Raw genomic sequence first — 13,970 nt, 5'->3', positions numbered from 1 at the left:
ATTATGGTGCTTCGGTTTGTAAATACTGGAATGTGATTTTTAAAAATTCATAATGATTCAAAATTGTTCAATTTTATACTTCAGTCTGCTACAGACCAATTGTCAGTCAGCTTCAAATACTCAGATAAAGAATCTGGTGTAGATCACTTTAAAGTTCAGATTTATGAAGTTGCTGGTGGCACTAGAAGACAGAAATATCCAGGTTGGTTTTTGAAATATGAGGCTCTTCTAATCAATACATTTATAGATTACTTAATCATTTCATTCAAATTTAAATTGAAACTAGCGAAATGTAAAGTATCTTTCTGGAAAGCAACTTTAATGCATTTTATGTTATGTTTTATTCATGCTGAAGATGACTGATACAGTTGAAAATAGGAGAATGCAGTTTTAACTGTTAACAGAATTTTGATATACAACATCCTATATTACATTTTTTATTTGCTTGTGGGATCTGATCAAACATCGTTATTGTGAACAAGGGCTTTACTTGACATCAAAATCGCTTAATATCTTTCAGCTATTAAAAATCATTGGCTAAACCTTACCAGCAATTCCATGATAAGCTACACATGGACAGGACTCTCTCTCCAGGAAGGGGCTAGGTACAGCATGAGGGTAGGGGCTGTTAATTATGCAGGATTCTTAGCTGCTTTTGAGACTAATGGAGTTGTCATTGACACATCACCACCACTTGTAAGTTTTCTTTCCGCAAATAACGACTAGAAAAATTATTTTAATATCAATTGTTTTGTATTAGATATGAAAGCATTACATATCTTTAATCATACCCATATAAGGCATTTATTAATAAATGCTTTAGTTTGAGTTACTTTTGTCAATGATGCTATTACATTTATTTCATCATTATTTAGATAATGTGGTTAAGAGTTGGAGTGACTGGAACAGGCAAAGAACACAAAGTGGATGGGTATGTGTGGATGTCTGACAAGAAGGGCATTCAAGCCTCCTGGCTCTGTCAGGACCATGAGTCGGGTGTTACTGGTTACATGGTGGCTGTAGGAACGTCCCAAGGTATGTACATTATTGAATATCTATAATATTATCTATACCTTATTAATTGGGGGAAAGTCAAAAGACTGGTTCTGAATAAACCAGATAATGAAGACAGCCATTAAGATCTTTAGAGTAACACTGGTCACAATATTAATGAAATATTTACTTTTTCATCATCGTTTTAAACATGTGTTTGATTTCATATAAATTTAATAATGAAAAGAATAACGTGTAGGGCAACAGTTTTTGTTAAACCCTTAAAAATATTTTTCCGCATTGTTCTTAGCAACAAAACGTCCCACAAAAAATGTTTATTTTAGTTAGTCTAACAATTACGATTCTGACCATAGACAAATGTTGTTTTCATACGCAGTCAATAACTGAATCTTTCGATTACTCAAGAGTTATTTAAAGTTTGCTGCTAAAATAGATCCTCAGGATGCAATAGTTTGAATCCTATTTCAGGAACTGCCGATGTTCTGGCATGGAAAGCTGTTGGAACAGAGAGTGCCCAGTATATCACAGGGTTTAATTTAGAAGTTACCAACCAAACCTCTAAAACGCCAGTATATTACCTGTCACTGAAAGCTGAAAATGGAGCCGGTCTTGTCAGTCAGTCTCCTAGTGTTTCCACACCAATCATGGTCATGGAGGAGGACAAAGCTGGTGAGTTTAGAAAACCTAGTTTAATGAATGTATGAGTGAGATCATTTATTTTCATTGAATTCTTGCATAAAAAGATGATTTGTTATGTATTAAATGACATTTAATTACAATTCATGTAAAAATAACAGTAACAGCCATTTAATATCGTCAATGTGTGGATGCAGTATAAATCGAAGGATTAAAACTATTTTAGGGAGTTGATTTTTGTTGGATGATTTTTTTTCATTTGTTATATTTATCTGAATGGGAAGTCTCTATGAAAACCTCATAAGATCATGCTCATTGTTTTGAGCCTGTCGTTCTTTAACGAGTAAGATCTCATGTTAATAATGAAAAGAGCAAATATTCAAGAAAAGCCAAGTTATTGCTTAAATGTGTCATCATTGAATAAATAATCTGCAAGAACTAATAAATCAACAGAAAAATGAGTGGGTAGGTAAATTTTCTTCCCCTCCCGTCCTTTCATGTTTTACAATATGTTTGTTATTATCAACAGGATTGGTAGTGGATGGTGCTGATAATATTGATAAGATTGTCAGTGAAAAAGCCCTTGTAGATTTTATGTCAGACACAGACTACCAGCTGGACACTTCTACAGTCACAATGCAGTTTACAGGATTTGAGAGTACAATGCATGGAGTCATGCAGTTTGAAATGGCCGTGGGGACACAACCAAATGGAGAGGATGTCTTATCATTCACAGAGGCCAATATCATTCATCTGGAGGAACTGGATCCAGCTGGAAAAGGTAATGACTCCAGATCTTGCATTCATCTACCATGTGAAACTTTTAAGTATGCCAATCTTCCACACAATTCCAAACCCTTTTGTTAATCCAACTTATTTTTAGGATTGACAAGTTCTGGATATGCTCAGCTTAATTTGCCTCTGAAACCTGAAAGAACCTACTACACAACTGTGAGGGGAATTACTAATAATGGAAATGTACTACAGACAAGTTCCGATGGGTTTACAATAGACCAAACCTCTCCAACTATTGAAATAGACAGGTGATTTTTATTGGTTTTAATATCTGCTCTCTTGATATTTTTAGTTAGTGCCCACCCTTATAATAGTAAAATATATCTTTTCAATTTCTGTATGTACAATGTATATTTCATTTCTGCCAGATTGTCAGGAAAATCAGCACAAGAGATGGACATATCAGATGACAGTTTAGTGTATGAATCAACTGAGGATGCTCTCTCGGCTATGTGGCATTATAATGATTCAGAGTCTGCAGTGATCAGAGCTTGGTATGCTGTTGGAACATTCCCATTCTCTGATGATCTAAGTGAGAGGAAAGAGGTGGACATTTCAACCACTTTGTCCAGCTACCTAGGCAACAATGAAGTGGAACCAGATGTCTTAGGTAATGACATTCAATAAAGCTACTGTACTGTAGTATTATAAATTTAAGATTTTTCAATATCCCCAAAAAATGTTTGTCTATTTAATTAAACAAATTCTGTATGTTGTAATTTTTTAGGATATATATATCTGTCATTCATGATATAATATGATTTCATGGGGATTTATTTTTTTGTTTCAAAAATACTAACATTAAGTGGTATGAAGATTCCGCTAGATTTGAATTTTGTTGATAAATGTTATCAACAAAAAAAGTAATATTTAAATAAGTATATATAATATGATCTGCTTTTACAATACATTTTCTTTTTCATAACATCATTGAATGTACATACAGGGAAACCCAACATTATAAGTGTATGGGCAGAAAACTCTGTTGGACTAGTGACTCAAAAAGCAACAGGGACAATAGTCATTGACAAAACACCACCAAAAACTGGAAATGTAACCTGTCCATCATATATCCAGGTAGAGACACTGAGTGATTTCTTTATCAATAAGTTTGCTCTAGGATAGATTGTTTTCCTCATAGTTATCATTCTATTCTGACAGCAATCAGTACCAATCATATGTACTTGGACTGGGTTTGTGGACACAGAATCACCCATCAAAGAGTTCCACATTATGATGGGCACTTCCAAGGGAGATGACTCTGTTTTCTCTGGTGGCATTGTTCCAGGAAATATTCAAACATTTACACTTAAAGGTAAATTGATATGTGATTTTATATTAGCAGCCTGTAAAAGAAAAATTTAACCTCAGTAATTTATAGAAGGAAAAAAATTAAAAACAATCAGAATCTGTATTGTAGATGCATGGAAGAAGATGCACCATGGAGAGGAGTATTATGTGACAGTGACTGCCATCAACACTGTTGACATGACCAGCAATGCTTTCTCTGGTGCAGTGGGTGTGGATCTGACACCTCCTAAGGCAGGCATGGTTGTTGACCTCAGCTCAGTGTACAGGATTGATGCCTCTAGTACCGACAATACTGTGTCCATGAATGCCAAAATATGTGCAACAGAGGAAGGTCAGTTCTTTCACTGCATAGCTATATGATGAATCAAGTTTATAAGGTTATCGTTGATTTTACAAGGAAAATATTAACATCATGTTTCAGAGTGCCAAACTCTCGATGCTGTCTGTACAGAGTCACTTACCTCCCTGTCCGTGACATGGATTTCATTTACTGATCCAGAATCTCAAATTGTAGAGTATGTATAATACATCTAAATACATGAACTTAAAAAATCTTTATGAAAATTGATCAAAATCGATCAAAAAAATAAATTCTTTTGTTTAACCCAAACTTTTGATAACTGTTAGATATCAGATTGCTGTTGGAACATCTCCTGGAGGGGGTCAGATTAGAGCCTTCTACAGCATTCCTGCCAGCAGAAAACATCATACAGTCTCACGGCTAAACCTGGATGGATATAGACAAGTCAGTCCTTATCAATAAAATCTCACCTCAAGATTAAATAAAGTATCTAAAAATATTGAAATTGATATTGTTCTCACCAGGAAATATGATATGAAATGAAATGTTGATCTTTCAGGTGTTTGTATCAGTGAAGGGAATCAATGGTGCAGGTTTGTCCAGTGTGTCAACTACAAATGGTGTATACATATCTTACCTAAGTCAAGGGAGACCACCTCTGTCAGATATTGGAGTCATTGACATGGTCAATGGGGAACACATTGATGTGTAAATGTTTTATGAACTCTTTCTTTTATGTAATCCATGCAAGTGAAAGAACATTTAATGGGGAAATTGAAACTTTTAGCATAAAACACGGAGCAAAAATTGATTTACGAAATTTTTTTCATCCAGAGATTACCAAACTGACCCTTCGACTATACAAACCAGTTGGGATGTATCAGGAGATCCTTGTCCGGCTGTTAAGTATGAGTGGGCAATTCGTAGATTGGATGGACTAGAAATATCCAGTTTCTTGGATATGGGATGTAAGAATTAAATGTCTTGTATAAATGCCTTGAACTCATATGTAGTTTATAAATTAAAGTAGGTAGAGAGTAATTCAAGCTCGTTTTTTGTATAATTTTAACTGATTTATGATTACTGCATACATGACTTACAGATAAAGTTAAATTTAATTTGCATTTGTTTGTAGTGAAAACATCAGGACTGATTGATGGCCTTCAAATGAAAAACAAAGAGACATATATCAATTATGTGAGAATCACAAATGCAATTGGATACCAGTATACACTACGATCAACTGGAGTTACCATTGAGAATACTCCCCTTCTTCCTGGTAAAGTGTATGATGGAGACATTGAAGGATATGACCTAAATTATTTATCCTCTAAAACCAGAGTGTATGCCAATTGGAATGGGTTTGGTCTGCCTCCCAATGCAATTGTGCAAGTAGATGTTGAGAGTGGTGAGTATTTAAAAGTCAGGAGACAGGTTTTTGAGCAATCACTCATCATGCAATTGTATCTTTTATGATTTTTTTTTTTCAAACAATTGTAAGAACCTAGTTATTTCAGTATGTGAGAGAGAAAATGTTCCAATTAAAGGTCCTTGAATCTGAATGCACTTATTATAATTCTTTGACTTTCCACGCAAACAGGTAACCCCGGACTCCAGGTAGACAAGGATCAGATAGCAGCCCAGGACAGGAGTCAGCAGGTGGCCTATTACTTAGTAGCTCTGGGTACTGACAGGCGCTTCAACAAAACTAGAGACAATGTTGTTCCATATACCAGCGTGGGAACAAACACCTCTGTCACATTCTATGATCTGGACCTAACCCCAGGAGTCGCTGTTTATTATTTCTCTGTCTATGCCATCAGCAAATCCTTCTCCAAATCATTGGTCACTTCCAATGGGTTCTATGTGGGGTATGATGGTGGAGTCGCAGGTATTGGAATCTGAAATACAGTGGAATCATTTTTAATTGTTGATTAAGAACTTTAATCTAGCATTTATAGGATTTTATAAAGAAACTTTTATATTTTTATTCGGAAATTACAATGTAATATTTCAGCTGGAAATATCACCAGCCCAGGGTCATGTGTGAACTCTCTATCAGAACTAGAAGTACAGTATGAAGGTTTCATATCCAGGCTAGATATTCTCATGTACTATGTTGCAGTCTCTAATAACACTGAGGCTAATCACACAAGCTGTAAAGAATATGTAAGTTATCTATGTCATCATTTTAATGTGGCAAAGTTAGTCAAAAAAAGAAATGGTTAACTTCAAAATACTTGCATCGTTTATAAATTATGTTCGTTTTTTTCTGGGGGGGGGGGGGGGGGCGGAGGGGGGTATATGTACGTATTTTTTCGTTTATTTTGTTTTTTTCTCTACCTTTTTTTTTGGCACATATTTACTAATTATTGACATTTAGAACATCCAGAAATTGGGGGGAAAATATGAAATTCCGCTAGCTCATAATTTTACCATGCTTAATTTTCAACCCCTGAATTTTGGCAATTAAAGATCACATTTATTCTGTCTAACTGTGATTGTCTTTTTCCTTTTTTTTTTTGGAGGGGAACGTCAGAAACTTAGTTAAAAGATTCAAGAGTCTGTTTCAAAATTACAAGATGATTTTGACGTGGCTATTTAGTGCATTGTAAATATGGAGCTGAAAATACACATGTATTTTGTAAAAAAAAAAAATTGATTTCCAAATACCAGTATCTAATTATAAATTGTAATACACACAAAATGTTTCAAATGGTCAAAGAAATTACAGAAATAAAAATTTAAAAAATGGCCAAACTGTCATCGGGTTTGATTTAAAATGAGAATTTTGCACTTTTTTATTCAAGAAAAATACACATTTTCATTTATATATACATAAATGATATTTTTAAAATTGAACTAACAATTATAATTATTTGCATCTCACCCCAAAAAACTAGAAAAAACATACAAGGCACAATTAAGGAATACTTGATTTAAACTCAGCCTAATCATACTTTTTCTGAAAATAAGGTTGCTGGTAATGGTATGAGTGATGAAGACAGGAGGAATCTGTTTTCTGTTCTGGATGTATCTAATCAAGGCAAAAATACCTATACAAAACTGACTGGACTAAAGCTTGTGCAAGGAAAAACATACTATGTGTGGGTTATTGGTAAGGAAGCATTAATTTTGATAAACTGGATTCTAAAATGTGAATAGCATCTGAAATGCATAATAAATTTTTTGATTATTTTGTGTTTCATTTCAAATTCAGGTACAGACAAATCTGGTGAGTGTGCAATGACATACACGGAATTCTTGGTTGATGTCACAGATCCCAAGCAGGGCCAAATCAAGACAGGTCCTTGGTACAGTATGGTAGGTTTAAATAATTTACTAGAGTGTTTTAGATGGGGGATTCACCTGAGAAGCAACTTGCTATACACAGTTCTGTAGGCAAACATACATGTATCGTTGATCTTTTTGAAGCCTGTTTCGTATTCAACGGACAACAGCAGTGTCAATGTGAGCTGGGAGGGCTTTACAGACCCAGAGTCTGGTGTTTCTTCCTACGAAATATCTCTGTGGAAAAACGAATCCTGTCTTGAAGGAAGCGAAACAACATTGGTTAATGACTGGATAAAACTCTCCAGCAACTACTCCTTCTATCAGTTTGTGGATCAAATTTTAGAGGTATAAAAATTGTAAAAAATGTATGAAAATTACCACCCAAAAGCATTCATGTCTGGACATTTCAGTTGATATGAATTGATGTAAATCATGTCCTTTTTTACATGCAGAAAAATGTTCCATATTTTGTCAAACTGCGGGTAACAAATTGTGCTGGGGGATACATCATTGTGCTGTCTTCACCATTTCTAATTGATGATACTAAACCTGTTCCTGGTGTAGTGGTTGATGGAACCGACTTCCAGGAAGATGTCTTGTGGTTTGGTGACCCACATCAAGTCCAAGGTAATGGCAAAAAATATATATATTATATTATTATTTTATTCAGTTTGATCAATTACATGCCAAGTTTATCTATAAAATGGTTTACTGTAAACCTGCTTAGATGATTTTAATTTTCTGTGTAATGAATTAAAAAATCATATAAATATATACATGTACAATACAAAACAATAGAATCTTCCATTCATAGGTAACAGAGTTTTCATTTTCTTTTAAGGTACATTTTTACATTTCCCAAACCCTACTCTCCAAGCTGACACGTGTCCTAATCAGATTGTGCCCATCAAAGACCCCCAGTGGAGAACTCTCAACAGACTTGGAATGCTAGATTCTGAGGGGGAATTCTGGAGAGTCAAGTATGACGAGAAATATGTCATACCCGCAGCAATTGAAGACAAAATCGATGTCAAGCTGGTACTTACCAAAGATGCAACTAACCAGGACATTATGGGAGCTGGCGCCATGTATCGAAAAGCAGAACTATTCAATGGAGGTGTTTACAAGGTATAAAAGCAGGCTTAAAAATTTGAAGCACATAAATTATATCTTAAATATAGATTGAAATGTATGCAAATCGTTTGGAAAATAGTTTAATTTCTCTTGATGATTAAAACTTGATGTGATGGATTAGACTATCCTTTATCTATGCAATTCTGTTGATTTCTAATTAAACGGGAGGGATTAATATCAGCGTAAAATCGTGACGACCAACCCTCGAAGATTTTAAAATCTTGCTTTTAATTTTCAGACATGTTTTAACTATACAAAATTATAACACTCAAAAAATGATACTCACAATTTTAAATTCTCGCGATTTGATACAAAATACCAGAATCATTGAGTAAAGTACTCGTGAAAAATAAGGAATTTTCAGTATTCTGTATGTTGATACCTGTACAATGTTGTATTGTGTTGACGACTTGTGTATGTTTATGATGATTATAATAATTTATGTTCTAGTTAAGATTAAAAGCAGCCAATAAAGATGGAGAGGCTGTGACAGAAATTTTATTCTGGGACGGTCCTGAAAATGGCATTGCTACTTACAAATATGAAGTGGAAAAAGAATTTGAGAACTGTGTTTGCTGTTTTACCAATCCTATTCCAGCAGTAAGTCAGACATTAACGGTATATTTTTTAAAGCGCTAAGCATAGTCTAGCGCTTTATTGTCGTTAGACTTCTACTTCCGGTGCATCGAATAACCGCCCCCTATGAGCAGAAGTATACATCATTTAAACTGGTTAGGGAACCAGTTTCAGGGGCCCAAGTTTATGCACATAACTGCACGGGCTATTGTGAATCATACGCGCTATTGTAAATTTTATGTACGGGGCTTACATGCATCATTGCAGGGGGTGTCACTTAGTGATGAGGAAATACAGTATAGTGCCAATACAGAAGCTGAAATGTTATATACATACACTGTTTATCCTTAATAAACATGCAGAGGCTGAGTTAGCGCTTTTCAGTACTATGAGTACTTTGATCTAATACTGTAGAATCATTAGAATTCGTGGTGGCTCAGGTTTCGTGGTATTCCTATATAGCCCTACCCTACGAATTTACTAACTGAAACTTTAAACTAACGTATCCACGAAATTACATCCCCACGAATAAGCAAAAAAGCAATCTACCAAGCTTGGCCCCCACGAATTTAAATGAATCCACAGTATATAATTTCAGAGAATTACCTCTTATTAAAAATATGCATCATTAGAACAGTTTAAAATATTTGCTTTAAATTTGGAACGTGGAAAACCTGACTGTAAAACTATTATGTTCAACTGATTTGAACCCTTTGCACATAAATGAATGTTTGAAAAACCTTTTATAAAGGGGCATGGTGATAAGTTTATCTGAATTTTTTATTTCAATTATTCATCATGTAGAGAAATTCACTGAATTTTGAAATGTTGACGTTATAGACATGTGAAGGTTGTGAATGCCCAAGTTATCTGCGCAACAAGGGCTACTTTTTGAATGAGACTTTCACCACAACCACCACAACCACGCAGGCCCCAGTTAACAGCACATACCCTCCCTATGATGTGGTGGATGAACATGGCACCAGTGTTATTGACAAGCCTGAGACCATTCAGAGCGTGGCCTATGACTCCTGTGGAATACAAATCTACTCAGGTATTTTTTGTTTTCTGTTCTGGTTTTGAGCAATATCTCAGCATACTGAGAGAAAAGTATTGGTTTTAAATATATGTACATTTTGCAAAAAATTCAATTTTAGCCAACGCTCAAACCAATGAGAGTGCCTTTGTAGTGTCTTGGTGTCGATATTTTAATAACACAAGGAGGATGAGTAAGCTAATGGCGGAAATCAAGATTAATCCAAGCAAAGATTTTCACAACTATAAGATTGAATTTGCTGTGAAAAATGAAGATTCTACATCTGTGAGTTTATTTACTGTTCTAAGACTTATTACTTTTGAATCCCTATAATGTATACAAGATGAGTTTATTTCCGCAATTTATTTCTTATTTTTATACATGTAATCATGCGCTTGATATTATATGATTGCCAAAAATCTATATTATTAAAAATATTGACCTTCAATCTACATGGTATTGGGAAATTTCATTTTTAGTCTTATGATCTTCTATCTGAATCATGTTTTCATTGATAGATTCTGATAGTTGATAGATTATGTTTTCACTTGCAGACAAAATGGTGTATGCTGGTTACTGTTGAGGATGATTTCATCAGTGAGATCTGTGATGTTCCACAAATGTCCACCAATGCGCTGTTGTTTTTCCACATCTATAAGAGGCATAATCAGATCCCAGTACATGAGGACAAATACAGTGTGTGGTCGGCCCGAGCCTCTCTGTCTGGCTTGGAGATGCCTCCTGCTGTAGGCTCACTGTGTAGGTCTGGTCCACAGTTCATTGCTTACTCCAATCCTATCATGCTGTATGAGGCAGCTGTAGGAACATCTCCCTCTGCACCGGATGCAGTGGACTTTACACCAGTGAGTTTTACGTTTGAAACGATCTTTATTTGATTGACTGCAAACTTGGAATGCGTTCATGCTCAAAAATTATTTTCCCCATATTTTAGATTGATCACCCATGCATTCCTTGTTATGGAATGTGTTCCCACTATGGCTGTGATACCAACTGCAGTGCCACAGTCACGGTCCAGAAGAGCTTTGCACTAACCAATATCACCCTACCCTCCAAGAGAACAATCTATAATGAGACAGGACATCCATCAGAGGAGATTATTACATATCACATGATAGGTACATCGTTATTCGATGTGCAGAAAAATTTTGGTTCTGTTTTATTCTATGCTACCTTTGTAACATATTACTTTTTTCTTATCTAATCACAATTAATCAATAAAAATGTTTTGATAAATGGTTTTATTTAGTGAGAGCTACAACAGGATCAGGTGACTCTACAGTTGCTGCATCCAACGGATTTTATGTGGATGATACTGTTCCAGAATTCGACATGGATATCATGGGAGGGGATTTCTATTTTGATGTAGGACAAGGGGAAAGCACTCCTGTTAAGTACCAGAAATCAAATGACACAATTAAATGTGTTTGGAAATGTGATGACCTAGAAAGCGGAATCGTGGTAAGTCCAGGCTCTTCTTTCAAATTAAGGATTTATAATTCAGCTTTTTCTATAATTGGATTGAAATTAACTGTTTAACATTTAGTACTATAAAAAAGTTTTTGTTCTGGTAGGAATACACATGGGCCATTGGAACAACACCAGGATCAACTGACATTCAGAATTTCACTTCCACAGGACAGAATGTGATCGGAATAAATGACCAATTAGGAGGAATACTGGAGCATGACCAAACTTATTACGCAACAATTACCTGTACAAATGGTGCAGGCCATACAACAACATACACTGACACCAAAGGTTAATTCTCGTATTTTTACATTTTGTTAAGTTTACTTGCAGGAAACAACTGATGAATAGTTTCCAAGAGGGTGGTATTCAAAAGTGTCAATATAATTTTTTTGTAGGTGTGGTAGTCAAGTTAATACCTCCAGAGGTAGATTCAGTAAACAACACTCTTCCAGGAACAATTCCCTTTAATGAAGAGGTATTCCCTAAGGATTCCAAGCAGCAACATGACCCCACTTCTATAGGATTCACCTTTACAAAGTCAGATGACCCTTCAGTCAATAGATATGGTAAACAGTTACAAGTACCTACAGCTTGTTATTGATCAGTACATAGTCATCCTCCTGTAACATTTTAGGGGTGCAAACATGCATGTTTACATGTCCTTCTTTATGTGCGTATTTAAGCGCTTGTATCGTTGCACTGTCAGCGGATTATTTTAAAGATGTATGTCTAGAAATGACTTGAGCTTAATTTCATACCACTTTGTGTATTAGATCTCTGTATTGGATCTGAAGAAAACACAGATGACATCTTACCTTGCACTTGGGTTGGCTACAATATGTCTGGTTCTGCATCCATCAAAAACGGAGCCCTGTGGATTAATGGGAATGAAGTGAGAAAATTATCAGAACTGAATCCTATGCATGACAATTCATCAAAAGGTGAAGGCTTTAAAATGCCTGTAGGCAAACAAATGTTTGTGACCATGCGTTTGTGCAATGAGGCAATGTTATGTACCAACAAGAGTCTTGGTGTGGTTGTCATTACTAATAGCCAATCTGTGGTAGCCACCTCCACAAATGGAACAGCCATCAAAGAGAAGCTTGCTTTGTCTACAAGAAAAAGGTCGGCTGCTGAATTGGACATTACAACTCCTAGTGGTAAGGAAAATAAAGAAGGCACAGGAAAAAATCGTATCATTATATTTCCAACCTTCTGTTAATTTAGATGAGAATAATTGGTTATCTGATGATTCGTGGAGACCGTGTATATTATATAAACAGATATCAATTTTTATTGACTTTCCTTAACCTATATTGCTAAGCTGTTGTCATTTCATTTTTGTGTGTGTGACAGGTCTAGAAGATGGACAGTCAATAATTGTGACCAAGCTGACACAGTCAGATTTGACAGCCACCTACAGCTCTGATGCCTCCACTAACTTTGTACCCTACATACAAGACCCAGCAACATCAATGGACATGGTCCAAAGACTTCTGTATAGAAGGCAAGTGTTTATAGTATATGTACAACTAACAATTCAGATCAAACTGTATAAACTGATACATTAGTAAAAATGTGTACCACAATGTACTGTAAACATCCCTGCGACCTCTGTATTGTAGGTTCTATGGCAATGGCTTTTCTTTCTCCTTGGTTCCTCTTGGAAATGTTGAACTACCAGGCCCTCTTACTATATCCTACCCAGATACTGTAGGGAAAGTTACATCAGGAAACAGGACTACCTTACTTCACTGGAATTCTAGTTAGTGTTCAAGGTTTATTCTTTTGTTTGTTAAAGTATATAATTTATATTTTATGCAGCGTACATATATGTTTACATTTATTACCAGATATGCAGTATTGGGATATTAGTAGCAAAACCTGTACCCATCTGGGTGCAGAGGAGCAAGAAGTGTATGATCCGGTCTCTCAGACAATGATAGTCAAGGTATTTCTGGTTTCTTATGTGTTACTCTTTAATATTATTTAATTGTATCACAATTTATGGTATTGTTGGTTTTTATCAATAACATGACTGTTTTAAGGTTTAAACTTTTTGTATCTTTGAAATAGATACCGATGTTTATATTGAATTACATGTGCATAATGAGGACTATGAGGAGAATAAGAATATAAGGTGAATTCATTTTTGGCAATGATTGATTTTTTGGCTTTACCTTTAAGGTATGCAGTACATATAAGATGGAAGCCAAGTCCACTGAATCACGCAAGAGAAGATCTGTCAGCCAAGGAACATCTTACTTCAGCAAAGAGACCATGTTTATTCTAGCAGACACAGCTGCATCCATTTACAACTCTCCTCCTCGATTAATCAGTCAAAAAGAGGTCCATATTCTGGAAGACTCAGGTTAGCAGGAA

The 13,970-nt window shown here is 35.3% G+C and overlaps 1 protein-coding gene across 1 annotated transcript in view; it reads left to right on the top strand.

The window, feature by feature from the left end:
• The window catches only part of LOC105342368 (uncharacterized), a 51,697-nt gene that overhangs the window by 32,605 nt on the left and 5,122 nt on the right, over positions 1-13,970 (top strand). The window contains exons 77-111 of the mRNA XM_066088239.1: positions 85-202; positions 521-696; positions 876-1,035; positions 1,483-1,683; positions 2,180-2,431; positions 2,534-2,693; positions 2,814-3,055; positions 3,392-3,522; positions 3,607-3,760; positions 3,866-4,087; positions 4,178-4,271; positions 4,384-4,501; positions 4,617-4,765; positions 4,892-5,025; positions 5,193-5,465; positions 5,658-5,948; positions 6,075-6,226; positions 7,034-7,175; positions 7,278-7,381; positions 7,493-7,696; positions 7,804-7,978; positions 8,193-8,479; positions 8,936-9,085; positions 9,902-10,115; positions 10,219-10,382; positions 10,652-10,960; positions 11,050-11,233; positions 11,365-11,576; positions 11,690-11,876; positions 11,984-12,154; positions 12,362-12,748; positions 12,945-13,095; positions 13,214-13,353; positions 13,442-13,539; positions 13,776-13,959. Coding sequence (XP_065944311.1) covers positions 85-202; positions 521-696; positions 876-1,035; positions 1,483-1,683; positions 2,180-2,431; positions 2,534-2,693; positions 2,814-3,055; positions 3,392-3,522; positions 3,607-3,760; positions 3,866-4,087; positions 4,178-4,271; positions 4,384-4,501; positions 4,617-4,765; positions 4,892-5,025; positions 5,193-5,465; positions 5,658-5,948; positions 6,075-6,226; positions 7,034-7,175; positions 7,278-7,381; positions 7,493-7,696; positions 7,804-7,978; positions 8,193-8,479; positions 8,936-9,085; positions 9,902-10,115; positions 10,219-10,382; positions 10,652-10,960; positions 11,050-11,233; positions 11,365-11,576; positions 11,690-11,876; positions 11,984-12,154; positions 12,362-12,748; positions 12,945-13,095; positions 13,214-13,353; positions 13,442-13,539; positions 13,776-13,959 — 6,490 coding nt within the window. The remainder of the gene's footprint in view (positions 1-84; positions 203-520; positions 697-875; positions 1,036-1,482; positions 1,684-2,179; positions 2,432-2,533; positions 2,694-2,813; positions 3,056-3,391; positions 3,523-3,606; positions 3,761-3,865; positions 4,088-4,177; positions 4,272-4,383; positions 4,502-4,616; positions 4,766-4,891; positions 5,026-5,192; positions 5,466-5,657; positions 5,949-6,074; positions 6,227-7,033; positions 7,176-7,277; positions 7,382-7,492; positions 7,697-7,803; positions 7,979-8,192; positions 8,480-8,935; positions 9,086-9,901; positions 10,116-10,218; positions 10,383-10,651; positions 10,961-11,049; positions 11,234-11,364; positions 11,577-11,689; positions 11,877-11,983; positions 12,155-12,361; positions 12,749-12,944; positions 13,096-13,213; positions 13,354-13,441; positions 13,540-13,775; positions 13,960-13,970) is intronic.

This window comes from Magallana gigas, chromosome 6 (genome assembly GCF_963853765.1).
Source record: "Magallana gigas chromosome 6, xbMagGiga1.1, whole genome shotgun sequence".
NCBI classification, from domain to species: Eukaryota; Metazoa; Mollusca; class Bivalvia; order Ostreida; family Ostreidae; genus Magallana; species Magallana gigas.
This window is presented reverse-complemented; position numbering and strand designations above follow the sequence as displayed.